A 20,996-nucleotide genomic window follows, 5' to 3' on the forward strand; every position below is an offset into this window, starting at 1 on the left:
TAAAATCCATAGTTTATTCAAATAAACTAAATGTGTATTATGTAACTTTAATTGACTGATGGTCTCATGGAGAGTTTACTGCTTTGTCTGGAATGTTTAAGCATAAATGCATTTAAACACATACTATCTTACTGGAAGTGTGCTCACCTCACCACAGATGTGACCTGTAACTTGACCTCTTAGAGTACCCTGCTTATCCCTGTGAAGAGAGTCTATTGCCATACTGTGGAACATAGGCAAAGTAAGAGAATCTCCATGGAGACAAGGAAGTGACTGACAGAAATGTTTCATAATGCACCTTTAAAGGGCCCATATTATGCTATTTTTCTATCTATGTTATAATGTTTCCTCATCACAAACACACCTGGAATTGTGTTTTGTTTCATTCACACGTTTAACACCCTGGCTGTTTAGGCTGAGTTCTTCTCTGAAATGGAAAACACTCCACGTTATGATGCCATGTGGTCATACAGGAAGTTATTTTTTTGATGAGGCAACAACACATAATAAGGCTTAAAGGTCACAAGAATCCATTTTGGGTAATATAGAACCTTCAAAATTAGAAAAATATGCCCATACTACCACACCAAGAATTGAATTCACTTACCCTCCCTCTCCCTTCCCTCCACAGACCAGGCCCCTCCTGCAGGCCCTATGATGTCATGGAAAAATGAAAGACTGATCACAACCAGAGCCCCTCTCAGAGATCAACGGCTATTTGTCATGTGACCGCCGACCCTCGACCTGGCAATAACTTCTTGATGATGATGTCGCCATGGTAATTACTGCAGAGTTTATAGACTCTGTGGCACTAGATGTGAGGTAACGACTTCCCATTACAATAAATGAAATACAAGGAGATGAATAGACACTTCCCACCAGTGCAGAGGGAATTATCCAGCATAGTCTATCATACTTATGCATTAGTAGTTAAGTATGTACAAATTACTAGACAAAATACTATATAAAATTCAAACTATGTCCACAACTCATAGAATTGCTTTGTGTGTGTGGGAAAAATGGGAAAATATTATAATAGGCTGATAGCAGAAGTAGTATAAGTAACTGCATAGTATTTATAGAAGTAGCAGTGGTTTGTGAAGTACTATTACTTTGTTCTCAGTGCTGGAGTGTAATGAAGTAAAAGTAGTAAAGTGCTGTACTTAATATTTAGGTATCTCTACTTTACTTGAGTAAATTTGACAGTGGGTACTTGAGAGCATGTATCTGTACTTTCTACTCCACTACATTTTTTAACTTAACTGAAAAGTAAAAAGTACTTTTCATATGATTTGAGGGGTTATTTTTACCATATTTGGTGTAACATTCTAAAGTTTTCGTGTTCAAGGTTCAGCTTTAAGCAAACAAAAATAAATACACAAAATTTGTTAGAAAAATTAAGAAATTGATTTGTATTGTTACTGTTGACCAAAATATGAATCATTTTGAATCAATATCACTGCATTTACACTTTTTCACACAAAATCTGTGTGAAGTACAAATAATTTTACTTTTTACTCTTAAAGTAAATTTTTAAATGCGTACTTTTTCTTAAGTCAATTTTTTCATGTGATACTTTTACTTTTATTTAAGTAACTTTTTATGTCTCAAAATTGAGTACCACTACTGTTTATACTTTAGTGGAAATAAATGCAATTGTAGCTGTAATAGGTGGATAATTAGTGACAGTGGTGCTATAAAACACAGCCCAGGTATATATGAGGACTTTAGAAGTATGTTTTATTAAACTGTGTTCTTTGAGCATCTTTTCTCCATGGAGATGTTTTTCCTTTGCTTAAAACATCCCACAGCACTGTTTTAAATGTATCTAACACTATGCAGTCAAGCAGGTGACTTCATCAAGCCAAGTTACTGGTCAGATCTATGGAGAAGCAATCCAACTCAAATGTATTTAAAAAACGGCTTCATTTGCAAAAATAAACTGCTAAATGGTCACATTTTTATATAGTTTTATATAATTTTTCCACCTTCAAAGTACTCAAAGCACTTTACATCAAGAAACCAATCACCTATTCACACATACATACACCAGCGTACGCAGACACTGGAGTTGAGGTGGCTTCACTGTCTTGCCCAACTCCAAAGGTTAGATAGTGGACATGCTAAAAATAATAATAAACAAATCACACAACAGCTTTTGTGCTTTTTTAAAGAACAATACCAATATTTTATTAACTCCAAACAAGTTCAGATGCAGCAAACAAAGAGAAGACCATTTCCAAATTCAAGGTGGCAATATTCAAATAATTACATTCAAAAGAGCCAAAAGAGGAAAAGAAGAAAGACATGTCTGAGAAGGATGACTATGACAAGATGGCGGATATGGAGGAGATGGTACATTCATTTCATTGCACTGCTGAATCCTGTGTCCTGGTCTGTGTCTATGCTGCTGTATCACGGTGGATCATGCATTACTATGGGTTGTATGGCTTTGCTCTTTGCTCTCTTCAGCCCTTCTGAGTTTCATGGTGTGCCCCCCTGGAGGACTCTGGGACATTTTAATTAAGACAGAAGCTGAAGTGGGTTAAAACTCTCTCTCTCTCTCTCTCTCTCTCTCTCTCTGTGTGTCTATAACTCTTTCTCTCTCTCCATCCCTTCCCTCCCACTTTCTCTCTCCACCCCCTCTTCTCCCTCTCTCTCTTTCTTTCTCTGTGTGGGTATAACTCTCTCCCTCTCTTTCTCCCTCTCTCTAACCCCCCCCCCCCTCCCTCTCTCTTTCTCTGTCATCTCTCCTTTTCGCTGTCCAAATTAACATTAGGTCTAATTGACGTCCTGAAGCACTCTTCCCTCTTCTATCCCCATATGCTCCACTGGAGTTGGCCTTGTCCTTAAGTAGTAGAAAAAAATACATGAATTATTTTTGGACTGTGCTTCTGATTGCATAAATACGATCCAAGAAACATGCTTACTAAAGATGCATTACGTAACTTTACTCGTGGAGGGTTCATCGCTTGTCTCCTTAGAGAGTTTGGTAAAAAAAAAAAGTGTGATGCAAAATGGCATTAATTTTTTCCTTTTTTTTTTTTCTTTTACTTAAAGGTCCTGTACTTGATTTTCCATGCATCTGAGCAAAATTTGTCTTATGCTATAAAATCAGTTTTGTGCTGTCTGCATTTAATTATAAAGCATTGTATTGTCTGATAATAATAAGTGTGCAGCTAGCATGCTAGTTGTTAACATTATTGTGGGGGCAAAACTCCGCTGTGGTCTCTGAAGGTTGTGAAAAGTGCCTATAAACTCATCATGGTGAATAGTTAAAATGCTCAGAATTCATACTTTAAATGAGGAATAACCTGCTGAGTGCTGAATGAACTTTTTCAGTTTTTCATGTTTTCAAGTCTTAAAGTACAGATTTAACAGCAGTACTTGTACTTACAATCAAGTCCATCATTAGCCATGTAACTGTGTGTCTTTTGTAAGAGAAACTATCACGTCCAGGTCTGACACAGCACTATCTGTACCAGTCACTTCAAATCACTCAAAGACAATGAGAACTGACGCTTTGGGCTCATTGTCACATATTAGAACTTTTATGGCACCAGCCCTCCACAGATGTCCCAGTGATGTACAGGACACAGACAGACAGGGGACTGAGCTGCCTTTATAATGGAGGGGACAGACTGTGGGCAAAGGGAGCACTCTCATGTCCTTTTAGTTACGTAACCTGCCCCTGAGGACAGAGGACAACAGGGAACAAAGAGGAGCTAAGCAAAAATATGACATGACCGATACAGCCAATGAACAGAGAGACAGAGGTTATGCTTAACACGGTTTTTGTAAGTCATTCTTTCAAAAATGACCTGAAAGAATTAAGTGTATGTTTACAGTTTACTAAAATGTATGTTTTGGTCTATATTTATTTGTAGGCATTACATTTTACCTGTTTTAGATTGAGTCTCATTGAGTCTCTGAAGATATAAAAAAATACTGTGATATATGGTTAAGTAGTCTATAGCTGGTTATATTATATTACAGGTCAGATCTATGGAGAAGCAATCCAACTCTAACTCCATTTTTAGCAATAAAAACAGCTGCAAGTATAAAGTGGCAACTGGTAACATGGTCACATTTTTATATAGCACTTTTCCACCTCATAGCAATGAACAATTTAAAACAAAAATCTATCTTTTGAATGGTGAAAAGTTCTCAAAATGGCATCTTTAAACAGGAAGCTGGAATACATTAATAATTAAAAGCTAAAATGTAAAGAAAGATTTAGGTCAAATTCACATCTTTCTATTGGGTTTATAGATGTGGTTAATCACTATTTTCTACTAAATATGATAGTTGCTTATTCAACAATATGTTCTGTGCTCTCTCTCGTCTCAGCATGGGACAAGGGTACAATGACATCATCAGGAGGCTACCAGAACCACACCCAACATTTACAGCCCTGTCCCCCCAGAGGACATGGACAGAAACAGGACAGGCTAGATCAAGGACAACCTCCCATGATCGGCCCGGGACAAACCAGAATGAGACGGGGTCATGCTGGAGTTTGGGAGACAGCTGCTGTAAAGGAGGCGGGACTTAATGTTAACGACAGTACGACCTGGATGTCATGAAAGGCACAGCTTTGATGGTTCCCCCTGAGTTGTCTTTGCCAACTGTCCAACTTCACATGTTTACCCAAGTCCGTGAGAACTCATTGTGTAGTGTCTGTGTGTGTGTGTGTGTATATATATATATATATATATATATATATATATATATATATATATATATATATATATATATATATATATATATATATATATATATATATATATATATATATATATATATATATATTCTTCTGTATTTTATTTTATAGCGCACAACAGGACATTTAGTTGCGGTTCTATATGTAACAACCAAAGGAACTTCTAACACCATGATGAGCCAGTTCTACCTCACAAAACATCTAAAATAGTTGGTTATCTTGAGCTATACTAACTTGCTCATTGTGTACCAGTGCACCTACAGCTTGAGACAATAAACAGCTTATTCATTTCTAACTTCAAATCCTTACTGTATGTGGAGATAATCATTCAAATTAGTTTAAAGGCACACTATGTAGTTTTTCTAGTGGAAAGTCTTCTACCTGCTTATGTCCATGGAAATTCTATGGCATTAAACGTTTGTATATTTCCATGGAGACGAGGATGTTACTCATCGGGACAAGTTACAGGGTAGAATTTGTGAAGTGACCCTGCTCACAGTGCGAATGGGTGTTTTCCAGGTACTGAGTTGAACAAATGCAAGAAACGTTTAATGCTCTACTGTGGACCATTCCAAGCAAAGCAAAAACATCTCCATGGAGACAAGCACGTGGCTGCCTTCTGCCACAGAAGTTACATAGCACACCTTTAATGGAGTAAGATAAACAACATATTTCTAAGTTTATTCCACAAACCTTTTTGAATGGCACTCTGTCTATATTTAAATAAAAGCACCAATGAAACGTTCAGCATTCTCCGGGGACACCACGGTGAGTTAAAGGGACGTGCTGCATCGGAGGGAATGGTACTGTACAGTGCAAGCACACAGCTCGCTGACATCTTTAATATGAACTTAATCACAATGAAACAGCTTTAAAACAGGGACAGAGGAGGGTGAGGTCTGTGCTTTCAATATCTGTAGAAAAGAACACAGTTTACTCAAACACTCAAACACAGATGTACAGGCGACACTGAGTGGGATGGTCCATGGGTTTCCTGAGATTATGAATGAGTCTCCAGAGAACCTCAGCTCATGTCCTTTAAACAGAGGTGGGTACAACAGCCAGAAATCCACTAGAGTGATTGTATTGGTATTTCATTCTACCAATGGAGAATCCATAAAACACTGTGCACATTTTAAAAAGGAATTTGAATATGCATTGCATTTTTGTCAGTCATCAGAGAAATATATTCGTTTATAGACTTCACTGACATGGGAATACTTACAGTAAAAATGACTGTTACGTCCATTTAACACATACCAAGGATAGGTATTTTTTGTGTAATAGAAAGACCTTTTTCAAAGAGATTCATTAACCCACTTCTCCCCACCTCTGCTTATAAACATGCTCCAAACCAAATGTGTAGAATAAAAGGCAAAGCTTTTCAGGAGTCTGATGAAGACAGCATTATGACAGATGGCATCACAGTATCCTCTTTTGAAATAAAAAAATCAAAACTTATTCACATTTTTCTCAGTAGACAATATCACACAGTGATAATGAAGAGAAGGAGAAATCTACAGCCACATTAGCTTCGTGCAAAAACCACATACACTGGCACGCCAGAGAGGCAAGAGATCAAAGCAAGACGACGCATACAAAAATATAGAAAATCTCCAACGCTGCGTTCACAGAAAAGTCTTTCACATCGTGCGCCGTCAAACCTCACTAAAGACCACTTCAGGGACATTCTGTGTTTGTTTGCGTCGCCATGGCTGCTGCGAGAGTGGTTTAGACATCCGCCAGTCGATAATCAGTGGTTCTGAATAATGTCAACATGTCAGTGATAGAAAACTAGTACAATAAAAGCATATTCTTTTCCATTGTTCAATTTATGAGAAATCGTTTAGAGTTTTATATTTAAAATACATACTATACCCTGTCACTTGAACACATTCCAGCATTAGCTCATAATTAGAAGTGACAGGTGACAAATTTGGCATACAGCAAGCCATGCCAAAAGGATGCACTTTTCTCTTGCAGGAGTCGGGCAGGGAGAGGCTGCAGGCTCCAGGATGCTTTGTCGCCTGCTCCTCTCCCGGGGCACACTAGGACATGATACAAATCGTGCTTAAGACTGGGTCAGCCCATCATTTGCACTTGCAAAACACATGCAAAGAGAAGTCAGAGTTTACGGTTCAGTCCTTCAGTCGGCCTCCAGGGGGCGCCTCACTTTGGGAGTCTTTGAGAATAGGCACAAAAACCTATCATTGCCGTACTAAGACTACGAGCAAGTCACTGGACTTGAAAGAGGCCAGTGTTCTTGTTTCACATTGATAAAAAAGATTGTTTGGACGCTTTGAAGAAAAATATAACTGACGTCAGTATGGACAAAGCAGGTACCAATCAGGAAGTGGAAATGTTCCAAGTAAGGCAAAGACGGATGAGTTACGTTCACTCTGAAGTTAAACATGCACAATGTTCAAATGTCTCTACACCTCTTTGTTTGAGTCACAGTTTAGAGCTGGACTCTCATTGGCTGTTTGGGTTTCCCACACGCTCCTCTTCCTCCTCCTCTTCCTCCTCATCTAGAGACACCACTCCAGAGGAGGCCACGTCTGACACCCTTCGGCGCAGGGCATACTCAGCGGGACTGTCCCCTGCTCTGCCTCCGTCTGTCTCTGTGGGACACACTGTGTTCTCATAGTCTTTACAGGGGCTGTCGTCATCTTCTCCAGGAGACAGGTACGTTTCTGAGTAGGACACAGAGAAAGGAGAGTCCTGTCCTCCTCGTGCTCTCAGGCCCCGCCCACCTCCGCAGTTGTGCCCCGCCCTCTGAAGGCGGGACAGGAGCTCTTCACCCCCCTGTAGTGCGGACAGGATCTTAGCAGCCAGTTCGGCAGCATTGCCGTGGGAGTGGTTACCGCGGCTACTCCCCAGGTCTCGGAGCAGCGGGTGGTGCTCGTCCAAACTACAGAGGCTGGAGCACAGTGTATCTGGAGAGCCCGCTGTGGGGGAGGGCTCCCCACTGCCCCCCTCGCCCCCGGTCCCCTCACAGCATGGCCCCCGCACGCCCAACTGCTGACAGATCTGACTGTGGATCAAGTCCTTCAGGTACGGAGGGTACGACGGCACGTCTGCAACACACATAACAAAAACATTTAAAAGTTTTGTCCAGTTTAATTTAGGTGTAAAGAGCTAATATAGACATACATGTGTGACAAAACATGATTCATAGGCTTGTGGAGATCAGATATTGTACCAGTAATGTGCAAAATGAAATTACAAAACAATATTCTGACACTTTCATGTGCCCCCTTTTAAAACAGGCAGCTCTTTCCTGCATATTCTGTGATCCGTTTAGCGTGGTTTAGCAGGAGCCTGTGGACGCTCTGTCTGTGTGGAGGCAGCTAAATGGACTGCACTGAATATTAGCTGTGTCAGTGCAATCAAGATGAAAGCCTTCTGTACAAACACTACACACGCCAGGTTAACGAGCTTTGTGGGGACATTACATAGACTCACATTCATTTTCTGGAGCCTAACCCTAACCTTAAACAAACATATTACTGCGCTAACCCCAACAGAACTTGAATGCTGGGCATTTTTGAAGACTTATAATCTGACAAATATCATAATTACAATTAGATTTAAAACATAATCAAAAGCTAATCATGTCCAGGGGTATTTGCGTTTGAGAGATTACATAATAAGACCTGTAGGAGATCGCAATCTGGATATTTTGTTTAATACAGAAGACTTTACACCTGAATAACTGCCTCATTTACAATTTACAAATGACAACCCTTCAAATAGCTTTTATGCTTCAATTATGATTCTTCATGTACTTCTAATCTAAAACATGCTGTTGATATTGTAAATCTGAGACCTCTGTGTAAGCAACATAGGTTCATGTAATTGCCTGTCTGAAGCGGTTTGACTCCCCACAAGACTCAGTAAACACGTACACACACACACACACACACATGGGCAGAGACACACAGCGTATTTATAACGCGCTCACACCCTCCGTGCACGGGCCCTGTCTGTCTCTGCAAAGGAAATCATATTAAACTTGCAGGAGGGGTATCAAATTGCGCTGAGGAACAAAAAATGTCGGCAGAGGATGAAAACTAGGGCACTGGGACAATGGGAGCTCCACAGAGAAGAGGAGGAGGAGGAGGAGGAGGAGGAGAGTGAGGAAGGACTGTGGGCTAGACAAACACCATGTAACTGCTGCATTATTGTAGCTGTGGAAAATCATTAGGCTCTGAACTGTTGACAAAAGTAGCATTCCCAACCCATTATTTCCAAAAAGATAATGAAACACAATAAGATACAAGTATGAAAGGTTGTTGTTGTTTATATATATGTCAAAATGTGCTTCAAAGGGCCCATATTATGCAATTTTCTGATCTATGTTATAATGTTGGATGGATGTTATAATGTTATTTCCTCATCACAAACACACCTGGGGTTGTGTTTTGTTTCATTTACACATGTTTAACATATTTAGGCTGTGTTGTTCTCCTCTCAAACTGAAAACATACTCCATACACCTTCATTAGAATCAGTTGGATAATTTCAGCTCTGGAATTGCCAATCTCTATTGAACAAAAGGTAAAAGGTAGTAGTTAAACTACCACTAAATGACATCACAAGGTGGAACAGAGCATTTTGAGCTTAGGAGATGTAGACAGCCTAATAATAAAGGATTACTCAAACATATGTGAATGAAACAAAACACAACTCCAGGTATGTTTTTGAGGAGATAACAACATTATAACATGGTTTAAAGCTCAAAAGTAGATTTTTGTGCAATGCAGAACGTTTAACTGATTGGCAACCTGGTCTATTCGACGGTTGTGTTAGTTATACACAAGTAACCCTGTGATACTTTTTAAATTGAGAGATCGTGTGGTGGTACACTACATAACTTTTATCCTCCACCTTGAAATCTGTCTGTAATGTTCCAAATTGAATAAATGCAAGATAGATTAATTTAATGCCATTCTGTGAAACATTACAGGCAAAGCGATAACACTGCAATCGAGACAAGCAGGTGACCAAAAAGTTACATAGTGGAGCTTTATCCAGCACCACTACCTTAATCCTAAAGAAATGATTGCTGATTTTTGCTGTCGGAAAATATATTTATTTATTTGATAGGGACAATGCACATTAATGAGCATCAGTATAGAACAGATGTAAGTATGCCGAATTTTAGCTACAAAGCATTTGTACTTTATTCTTATTCCCTGTGCTGTTTACAAACACATTGAGGAGGCATTTGTTATACCTGTGCTCTGTGTGGAGGGCTCGTTGGCAGGCAGAAAATCTTCATCGTATGAGTCATCGTTGGACTCATCCCCGTCGACAGAAGACCAGGCCCTCAGCTTAGCCTCTGCGATGGCAAACTGCTCCGCCACACCTGTGGCAACACAAACAAATAAACATTATGTACAAATGAACAGAGCCAGAGGAAGCGGTGAGTACGGGGTCACCATAGAAACAAGCTGCAGAGCCAAAGATGGGCTGTGGTCGGGTTGCCAGGTCATGATGCTATTTTTCAGGGTGGTGGCTCGCTGTTTGTTTATGATGCCAAGTGCACAGGGTTGAATCAAAATGTTCACAAATTTAGACAGGGTTCAGATCCAGGTCATTCGATGTTATGAAAAATACACATTGAGATTGTGATAAAAGCAGATCCTTGGAGAAGCAACCCTGCTTATAGTAAGAATGTAAGTAAATTAGAGAGTAGACTTGCTTAATGAGTAACTAGACTTGGCTGTTTTGATACAAATTTGACAAACAAAAGTTAAATTACTGAAACATTAGCAAACCTTATTTGTTCTGTGCTTGTATAGTTAGCCATTTATGCTAATTGGCTGTAACTGTATTAGCCTGTGTGATCTGTGTACATTGATATGGGTGACACGGGTGACGTTACCATCTGTGCATGCTAAGTTATGACAAACAGTGGGAGCTGCTTTACAAGACTCATCTGTGTGTGTAAAGGTCAAAGGTGCTGTGTAACACCCTTGTTATTATCAATGAATTAATTAAACATCAGCATGTGAAAGGAGTGTGTCTCCCTTATGGACAAAGATCAGATCCCAGTGATGTAAATCCATATATTATGTAACATGATTCAGAATTCAGATGGGTAAAAATATGTTGTAGTAATAGAAGTAGTAGTTAAGGATGGGATCAGTCTCTGGGGAATGATTGTGAGTCAATGTAATGTCCTCAAAAAGCATGGAAAAAGTGTGTGGCCTACAAGTTATCTATTGCTGGGTCTAAACGGACAAATTTAAGTGATGAAGATGTGATGTTTTGTTATAATAATTATGTTGAATAAAAGAAAATGAACCCCCTCAACACCCCTCAAACCCTGAGCATAACAATTCATTGTGGCAGCTTTTAAAACGTAAATCACAAAACACTATACTAGTCTACACTTCCTCTACAGGTTAACTTTTGCCAGTACTTTAAGATAATACTTTATGAATACTTTAAAACAACTGTAATTTCAGTTTTTACCATATAATGAAGCAGCCCTACCACTAGTACGATTTCTTTCAGTGTAAATCACAAACCGCCTATACTCTGTTTTGTATTCCTGCTGTTCATTCCCTGCTATCGAGCGTTTTGCATTGACTGACACTGCACCCTGACATGCTTTAGGTCTGCGGCTGCCTTGTTCCTTCGAGCTCTCCCTCCTCATTCTGATTTAAACCCTCCTCTTCTCTCCTCTCTCCAGCGCAGTGTGTCCCTGTAGTCTCTATGTGCTTGGTCAATGCTCAGTATTCATGTATGGGCCCCATAGAGAGGCATTGATCTGCTCATTCATCCACCACTATGGCTTTTGGACCCTGTGTGTTCAAACTCGAGTGTTTTGGAGATTTGGAGCAGGCGTAGCTCTTAAGGCTGCTTATGAAATATTAAAAGCTCTTTGAATTCAGTTCACCTGCTTTACCTTCAATGTGTAAGTGTGTAATATAATAATTCTATTATGGCTATCTGTCAATATGTAAAAATAAAATAATGTAAAATTTATGTTTATGTACAATATTCTTATTTCTTTACTACATCATCTTTAGGCACTTGAAAATGTAGTACTGTTACTTCCTGGGTCCACTTTAGACTATGAACCCCCATAGATTGTATAAAGAAGTGCTGATTTAGCAGGGAGCGGCCGCTTACCAACGCTATCAATCAAACCCTTTGCTTACGCTGGCGGGAGCGACCTCCGATAAAGAAGGCACCTGATTTGTCTGTTATTAATGTTCATATCATGATTTGCAGACATAGTAATGAAGTAAAAATACCAGGATCACATAGAGCGAGTTAATGTGAACATTTTAAGACCAAAATGACGAGCCTGACAGCAGCAGTTACAGAGAGAGGGGCGACAGTTTTTGAATACAAAGTGAATTGAAGCCAGAGTCGACAGAGCCGAAAGTATGCTTATGCTCACTTCCTATTTGGAACGTGGCACTAGCAGGTTAGCTATGTCCATTTATATATATACAGTCAATGGAAACACCACACAAGCTGCAGTTTTGGAGAGGTTAAGGTTGAGGCACAGTTCATTGTCACTGGAATTTTATTAATTCTTCAGTTCTTCAGAAGCTTGGCAAAAAATACCAAGATGGAGGGATAGCAAATCAACTCGAATTAACAAATCAGCAAACTCAATATCGAAAAATGACTTTGGAATCAACCCTGGATTGCTAACCATAGACATGACCCACTCTTTTCAAATTTGCTAATAATGTATTGAATCTGTATGTGGATTCGTACCTTTCAAGACACCAAAGCACCTTTTGTTGTATTATTCATTCACTACACTCTCTAACTCTTTGCCCCTGGGACAGACTGATGGAGGTAAGGCTGTGAATCTGCATCATCGGCCCATTCACACTCCTACAGACTACAAAAGAATGGACTTCATCAGAGAGCACAGATAAAGGTCTTTGAAAAGCATCACTGAAAATAAATAACCCAGAACAGAGGTGGCACACACTGAAAAAGTGCTCCGTCATGGTGGCTATAGCCGGCAGCAACACCTTACTCTGCAAATTAACCTTGGGATTCTGCAAAGAGAGAGAGAGAGAGAGATGAAGAAAGAGAGAGAGAGCGATAGAGACAGAGAGAAAGAGAAAGAGGAGAGAGATAGGGAAAGAGAGAGAGGGAAAGAGAGGGAGATGAGAGAGAGAGGCAGAGAAGGAGAGATGGAGAGCAACCGAGAGAGAGACAGAGAGAAAGGGAAAGAGAGGGAGAGATAGGGAAAGAGAGAGAGGGAAAGAGAGATGGAGAGAGAAAGAGGCAAAGAGGTAGAGAACGAGAGAAAGAGGGAGTGAAAGAGAATGAGAGACAGAAAGATAAAGAGAGAGAAAGAAACAAAGGGAGAGCAAAATGAGTGGGCAGAATAACAGAAGACATAGGAGAGTATAGGAGGAGGTCAAAGAGGATCAGAGGGTGATCGTGAGACTGGTCTGGAGGGTATGAAAACAATTCAGAGACAGATATAAGAGAGATGAAGTCTGCCTTTTATCTTGAATTTATAGAGTTAATTACTATGAAGAACATCACTGTAATCCACATATTAGGATGGGCTGCTCCTTTATGTTTATTAGGGCTACTATACACAAGTGTAACATGTTAAATGGAGCAGTTGATCATTCGTGGCAGGGAGGAGTTAAAACTGGGTCTGACAGATAAGGTGAGTTATGGTAAACACAATAGTTTGTCCACTGCATTTGACCCATGAGGTAACCTGTTAGGAGCAGTGGGTGACAACAGTGAAGTGCTTTGGGACCCATCTCTAGATCGTGAATAAAATGTTATCACGATTACCTTGCTGGAGGACAGTGTTGCCAATTCTGTTGGGGCTTTTTATGAGCTGTCGCGGAAGAAAAATATTGTCAGCGTGCTTGGCCAAAGCTATTTTTAATGTAAAGTGTGTTAATTTTACAATAATCCTAATGAAAATCCTGAATGTCAGTCATCTTCTATCCTTGTTTTATGTGCGTGTGTTATTGGACGAGCACTACTCTCACACAAGTGGAAAATGGAAAGTGGAAAATACCATTGTATGTTTGGTGGGTTTTGGGTGCTTCTTTTTTTGAAGGAAAATGTGTCAGACAGCAATTAGTGTTACATTAGATCAGTGACAAATAGAGATGGGACAAGATCTTGAAGAAAACTGCCATATGATTGTGCACACATGTGGGGCAAAAACATGTGTTTCCAGGTAAAACTTGTGGCAAAACTTCCTTGTCAAAGCCTGATCTCCACAGATCTCAGAAGCTAAGCAAGGCTGGGCCTGGTTAGTACTTGGATTGTAGACCGATGTTGTTGTGTCCTTAGGCAATACACTTCACCCACATTGCCTAGTATGAAAAAGGTGTGTTTGTTGGTGTTGGTCGGAGGGGCCGATGGCACAGATTGGCAGCTTCATTTCCATCAGTCTGTAAATCAATTTTGAGGTTCTGGAAAAGCGTGATATTGTGTTAAGATAAATGTATTTATTTATTTATTTTTTATTATAAATGATGACATGGTGAAATCCCATATTAATGCAGAGATTGTTCAATATAGAGAAAGTTTCAGCAGTAGTCATCTGGACACAGTTTTTACCTGTATTATAAAACATGCCAAAATATGTCTCATTCTTGTTTACCTTATCTTTCTGTCTTGGGGGTTATTCAATTGCATCCCATCCCTAGTGTCAAAGCAAAGACAGGTGTGACGTTACCTGCTGCGAAGCGGGCCTCCTGCTCCCCTTCACTTAGGTCAGAGTAGGAGTTGAAGTCGGACTCTAGCGCCGGAGTGTCCATAGGCTTACACCAGCCCTTCCACTCAATCAGGTGAGCTACGCGGCCCTGGGCCATGGCGGTGGGCTTGGTCACATGGTCTTTCACTACCTGGGAGATGCCTGACAACAACACAGAAACATGAGGATCCATTCACTCTAAACATGCAGGGTTAGGAGCTTCTGCAGAAGTAGGAAGTGATGTATTGAGTTACATAGGAGGTGTGCAATTCCTGGACTGACTTCATAAATAAATTATACTTCAACATAGTTTGACTTACTGTGAAAAGGGAACATGTTACCTTCTTGTTGCATAATGGAATTATAAATACTACATGATTTGAAGTAACTCCTTTCTGACTGCGGTTTTGGCTACACAACATACAGTGTGTAGCTGTTAGTTTCACTGTTTTATAAATTTGAAAGGGAACGATATATTGATTTGCGCAAGTTTTAAAATAATTTATTTTCAAGTCCATCATATGCATATTACTGTATATGTTTTTGCAGTAAATTACTACCTTTTACATACAATGACTGTGTTCACATTTGTATAGAAACAGCAAAGTTGTGACTAACTGGGACCAAAAACCATGACCAAACCAAGATCAGAAGTGGACCAAACTAAGACTTAACTGGGCTCAAACCACTACTAAACAGGGGAAAGAGTGACTGCACCGAAAGACTTAAAGATACACTCTGTAACTTTTCTTTTGGAGGGTCCGTCTCCATGGAGATGCTGGAATATTTGACAGTATGGCAAGCTGGTGATGCAAATTGATCCAAGTTACAGATCTGTTGAAAATTTTCTCTAGGTATTTTTAAGCAGAAAAAACTATTGAAAAATGCAAAGTTTACTGACATACTATGGAGCATCAAGGAAAAGCAATAAGTTTGATGTGGTGCACCCCTCTCCAGAAAAGTTAAATAATGTACCTTTAAAGAAGAGATACTGTGATTGTGTCATAGTTATAATCTATGACACCTGTGGATCATTATTTTTTAATTTTCACATTTTAAATCACAAAATACATCTAAAACGACTTAATAAAAGAAACAAGTCAGCTGAATTTCAACATGTAGTGGTTGACCCCTCCTATGTATAACTGCAGATCACACTATCAAAACAACTATAAAATTAACCATGCTATAGTTGTTTTGATAGCTCTGACAATTTCATTTTGCATAATATGTCTGCTTAAGTAATATTAATTTTAAGGTGCTTACCGTGCAGAGAAGACCTCGCTAACGCCGCTATCTCCTGTATGGTCAGCGCTCGTCTTGATTTGGGCAACATTTCAATGGTATCGTCAACATTCACCTGAAAAAAAAAAAAAGAGTTCATGTTAGGAGAGAGTGATGCAGGAGCTGTACTCCAGAGGGCTGCAAAAGTCTTGACAGAATTCTTCAGTGAAACTCAAGGGAAAACCCAGCAGCACAGGGACTCCGCTTTTCAAAGGACTTCAACCACGTCTTTGTACTTCAAGGCCGAGAGAAACTATGTATTTTTAATCAATGTATTCCCCTATGAGTCACAAGCTGCAGAACAACAAATGAAAGATATCGACAGATAGAAAGAGAGATGGCCACTCAGCAGTACAGTTTTTCCATATGTTTTAGCCCGCAGGTTTTATTAGACAGAGCAGGTGAAGAAAGGGAGGGTGAAGAGTGGGGAGAGGCATTTACCTAATTTACGAAGCTGTCAGTCAAACTGACAATGCTGAGGTTGGCAGGGTGCATACGTGCTACTTCCGATATACCAGACTATTGTTTCTAATCAGTGCTGCAATGACATCCATTTTCTTCCGCTTATCCGGGGCCGGGTCGGGGGGGTGTCCTGGGTCTTCCCCGGGGCCTCCTCCCTAAGGAGGCGTCCAGGAGGCATCCTGAGCAGATGCCCGAGCCACCCCAGCTGGCTCCTCTCGATGTGTAGGAGCAGCGGCTCTACTCCGAGCTCCTCCCGTGTGACTGACTCCTCACCCTATCCCTAAGGGTGCGCCCAGCCACCCTACGGAAGAAACCCATTTCGGCCGCTTGTATCCGCGAGCTTGTCCTTTCGGTCAGTACCCAGAGCTCATGACCATAGGTGAGGGTAGGAACATAGATTGACCTATGGTATGGTATGTTTTTTGTTTTTTTTTGCACAAGGGCAGTGAGCCAATAAAAAAAAAAAAAAAAAAAAAAGGGTCACTGTTTATTGCACGCTCCCCCTGTATAAATAAAAAAACATATGGTATGGTATGTTTTTTTATTTATACAGGGGCAGTGTGCAATAAACAGTGACCAATTTTTTTAAATCTAAAAGGAGATGGATATTGGCCATAAGAAATCACCATGTAGCTTTTTTGATAGGGGGTCCACTACTTGCTTGGCTCCATGACAATGTAATTCTTTGACCTGAGATGTTCCATGATATAAATAAATTGCTTACACTTGTAATGCGCTTTACAGGCTTGTCAAAGCGCTACACTATAGTCATTATTCATTCATTTCCATACTTGGTGATGGTAAGCTACTATTGTAGCCACAGCTGCCCTGGGCAGCTGCCAGGGTGCGCCATCGGCCCCTCCGACCACCACTTATCATTCACACACACACCACTTTCATACTAGGCAATGTGGGTGAAGTGTCTTGCCTAGGGACACAACGACAGAACTTGGTCCAAGCGGGACTCAATCCACCGACCTTCGGGCCACTGTCGCCCCAATATGGCATTACACCTATCTATTTTGCATGTATTCAATTACTGGTGTTCTATTGCTAAAACATACAGAGTTAAGAGGCGTCACCCGCTTCCTTTCATTAGTTTTAAGAGGTTACACTGCACTATTTTCTGATCTGTTATAATGTTGATTCCTTGTCACAAACATACCTGGAGTTGTGTTTTGTTTCATTAACACATGTTTCACACACAAAGCCTGTATATTTAGGCTGAGTTCCTCTCTCAAACAGAAAACACTCCGCCTTGTTCCACCTTGTTATGTACCTTGTCATATGGTAATACAGGAAGTGCTCCACTGTGTTTTGAAACTCCATACACCTTCACTCAAATCATTTGGATGATTTCAACCCTGGAATTCACAATCTCTACTAAACTAAAGATAAAAGTAGCTGTTAACTTGAAAACTACCAATATGTAACATCACAAGGTGGAACAGAGCATTTTGAGCTTTGGAGATGTAGACAGTCTAATAAAACAGGATTACTCAAACATGTGTGAATGAAACAAAACACAACTCCAGGTATGTTTTTGATGAGGTAACAACATTATAACATGGTGTAAAGCTCACAAAAATCAATTTTGTGTAGTATAGGATCTTTAATGCCTTAACGCGGAATATCCCAGTTTGTTATGGTTATGAAAGGTATGATCATTGCATCAAATTTACATAAAAGTTCCAGACAAAAGCAGAGGAGTCGGGGTCTTTGTTTAACTTGACTGCAGCCGTCTGTGCAGTGTTCCCTTTACTTGTGCGGCTGGTTAAATGAGCCTCAGCTCTAATTAGTGAACTAATGGTTTGTTCAGGGAGCCGGCTGTCTACTCTCAGGATACAGCAACAAGCTACAAACTGTTCAATTCAGCTAGAAGACACATACAGGTGCACATCAAGTAGATGTAGCAGAAAATTCTTATGTAAACATTTATAGGTTCTATATTACACAAAATTGCTTCTTGTGAGATTTAAACCATGTTATAATGTTGTTACCTCCACAAAAACATTCCAGGTTTACAACCACATTTTACCCCTTGTACAATAGAGATTGGCAATTTCAGGGCTGAAATTGTTCAAATGATTCTAGTGCAGGTGTATGAAGGTTAAAAACACAGTGGAGCACTTTCTGTATTACCACATGAACAGAGTGTTTTTTGTTTGAGAGAAAAACTGAGCCTAAATATACAGTTGTGTTGAACATGTGCAAATGAAACAAAACACAATTCCAGATATAATTTTGATGAGGAAAAAAACAGACATTATAACATAGATCAGAAAATAGCGTAATGTGGGACCTTTGAATAAATTACATTATATTAAAACAATTGCATGACTTTTCTTGGGAGATGTTATTGCTTTCCACATTTCCATGAAACATTTATGTCATTTTGAGAGTGAGTGGGTACACCTCTCCTCACATTTAATCCGTAACTTAGCCTGTTTGTCTAATGAAGACTGATGAGTTAAAGGCCGTACAGTGGAACATTCTGGGCAAAGCATTAAAATCTCTATGGAGACAAGTGCATGTGTGTGTGTGTGTGTGTGTGTGTGTGTGGATGGGGGGGGTGTATGTGTGTATGTATGTGTGTGGGCAAACCCTTCATCAGAAATGTTACACAATGCCCCTTTAAATACACTACGCATAAACATTTGATTGATGATGATGATGATTTGTGCCATGTTTGTAGAGGCCTGATTACAAGTACAACAAGACTTCTATAAAAAGACAGGGATGTTTTGTTCTTCTCAGAGGATGTTCTAATATCGAAAAAAAAACAAAAAACTATAATTGCAGCCCTTGTGATTTGGCAATAGCGCCAACTCAAATTGTGATTTTGGTTCAATTGCGCTATACTGTTCAGCCCTACATATGTGTGAGAGAGAACCATATGGCAAAACAAAGACCCCACCTCTCTCCCTCATCTCTATCTCTTTCCCTCCCTCTTTCCCTCCCTCTCTCTCATCTCTCCTTTTCTGTCACCTCTCTCTCCTTCATCTTTCTCCCTCTCTGTCTCTCCCTCCCCCATCTCTCTCTCACTCATCTTTCTTCCTCTCTCTCTCATTTTACTCCCCCTCTCTCCCTCTCCCTCCCTCATCTTTTTCCCTCCCTCTCACTCATCTTTCTCCCTCTCAGCCCTCCCTCTCTCTCACTCCTTTCTTCTCTCTCTCATCATATCTCTCTCCATCTCACCCCCCCCCTCTCCATCTCCCTCCCTTTCTGATCTTTCTGCCTCTCTCCCCCCTTTCCCCCTCTCTCACTCCCTCCCTCTCATCTCTCTCTCTCCGTAGTCTCCACAGTGGGACGTATCAAGTGTTGACACCGTCCTTTGTTCACAGGGTTTTTATAGTGTTAGCTGCTCCTCACGTGGGGATCACCGTGGTGACGGCTAAGGTCCCATGCACGGAGGGACCGGCATGTTACCTAATCGGGGTCACCACCCTCGGCTGACTGCGCGCTTTCATAGTGGTGTCAGGTGAACAAATACATGCAGACACCACAGTTTGTAAAGAAGAGGTACAATAAAGTGATTGTGTGGCTTTATTTTGCTTTCAAAGTCATTAAGTGAGGTAAGACACAGAGAGGTAAGGTGAGGCAGGTAAAATAAGGGCAACTTGTTGTTTGTTATGTTAATGGGGCACTGCGGAACTTTTCTGCTGCAGTTGTCCACAACCAGATTGGAAATTTTATTGCGTTGCTTGGAATGTTCGACAATACAGCATTGAATTTCTTTCAGTGCCTTTATTTCCATTGAGACAAACAAAAGCCAGGCCAAGTTATAGATCAGATCTATGGAGAGAAGAATGTGCTCACACTAAGAAAGCTTGTTTTTACCAAGGTATTTTATTGGCAAAATAAAAAAAAATAGAAATACTACTACTACTGCTACTGCTACTGATGATGATGATGATGATGATGAAGATGATGATAATAATAATAATAATAATAATAATAATAATAATAATAATAATAATAATAATAATAATAATAATAATAATAATAATAATAATAATAGGAAGAATAAATTAATCAAAATGTAACTGAATGATAAATTTAATGCCATGCTGTGGTATATTCCAGACAAAGCAGTGACATCTCCATGGAGATCTCCATCAGAAAAAGTTACATTGTACACCTTAAAAATTATAGAATTTTAAAACATTTTAAAACTTGAGTACCACAAAATAGCACCCATACCAAGCCAGACTCAAAATCCCGCACAACATTAATGCACAACATTCCAGGCAAAGCAGTAACATCTCCATGGAGATAAGGAGGCGGCAGAGTCTCCATCAGAAATGGTACACAGTGCACCTTTAAGATAATGAGTTCCATCAATAGCAATCATAGTACCAACCTAGACCAATCCAATAAGAACTTGGAAACTTCTTGCTTTGCCTAACTACTTCCAGAGCTACAAACAAAAGATATCATAATGTTTTGGGGTTTTTTTTTGGTTTTTTTTACAACTTTGCCCTGTCAAAATTTATGGTCCAACATACAGCTTCAGTAACGCACACATATGCTTTAGCTGACAGCCCGCTACATTTAAAGGAGATGGTAAAGCAGCCAACCGGTGTAATCCTCTGGTGCCATGGAGCTACTCGGAGATCAGAGCAGGATAATCTGGCTCAGTCCTGACAGATCCTCCAGGAGGCTTTAGACTGGTTGGTTTTAAAGCCTAAGTCCCCCACCCCAAAGGACAATAGTGCTCTTTTGTAAATGTATGCCCCACAAGAACATAATGTGTAGGCAGGTTTTTAGTCAGGAAAAGTTTTTCAGATAACTTTGGAAGTGTAT

General features: G+C 40.0%; 1 protein-coding gene and 1 long non-coding RNA gene across 5 annotated transcripts in view; both read right to left on the bottom strand.

The window, feature by feature from the left end:
• Window positions 1-20,996, bottom strand: part of LOC129456737 (uncharacterized) — a 220,596-nt gene that overhangs the window by 123,493 nt on the left and 76,107 nt on the right. The window lies entirely within an intron of this gene.
• The window catches only part of fam131ab (family with sequence similarity 131 member Ab), a 29,790-nt gene continuing 14,814 nt past the window's right edge, over window positions 6,021-20,996 (bottom strand). For all 4 annotated transcript variants that reach the window (XM_033977672.2, XM_055226036.1, XM_055226037.1 and 1 more), the window contains exons 2-5: window positions 15,711-15,804; window positions 14,427-14,606; window positions 9,963-10,094; window positions 6,021-7,800 (exon numbers count right to left, since the gene is read on the bottom strand). In XM_033977672.2, coding sequence (XP_033833563.1) covers window positions 7,196-7,800; window positions 9,963-10,094; window positions 14,427-14,606; window positions 15,711-15,780 — 987 coding nt within the window. In that variant the 5' untranslated portion in view covers window positions 15,781-15,804 and the 3' untranslated portion in view covers window positions 6,021-7,195. The remainder of the gene's footprint in view (window positions 7,801-9,962; window positions 10,095-14,426; window positions 14,607-15,710; window positions 15,805-20,996) is intronic.

This window comes from Periophthalmus magnuspinnatus, chromosome 13 (assembly GCF_009829125.3).
Source record: "Periophthalmus magnuspinnatus isolate fPerMag1 chromosome 13, fPerMag1.2.pri, whole genome shotgun sequence".
Classification (NCBI taxonomy): domain Eukaryota; kingdom Metazoa; phylum Chordata; class Actinopteri; order Gobiiformes; family Gobiidae; genus Periophthalmus; species Periophthalmus magnuspinnatus.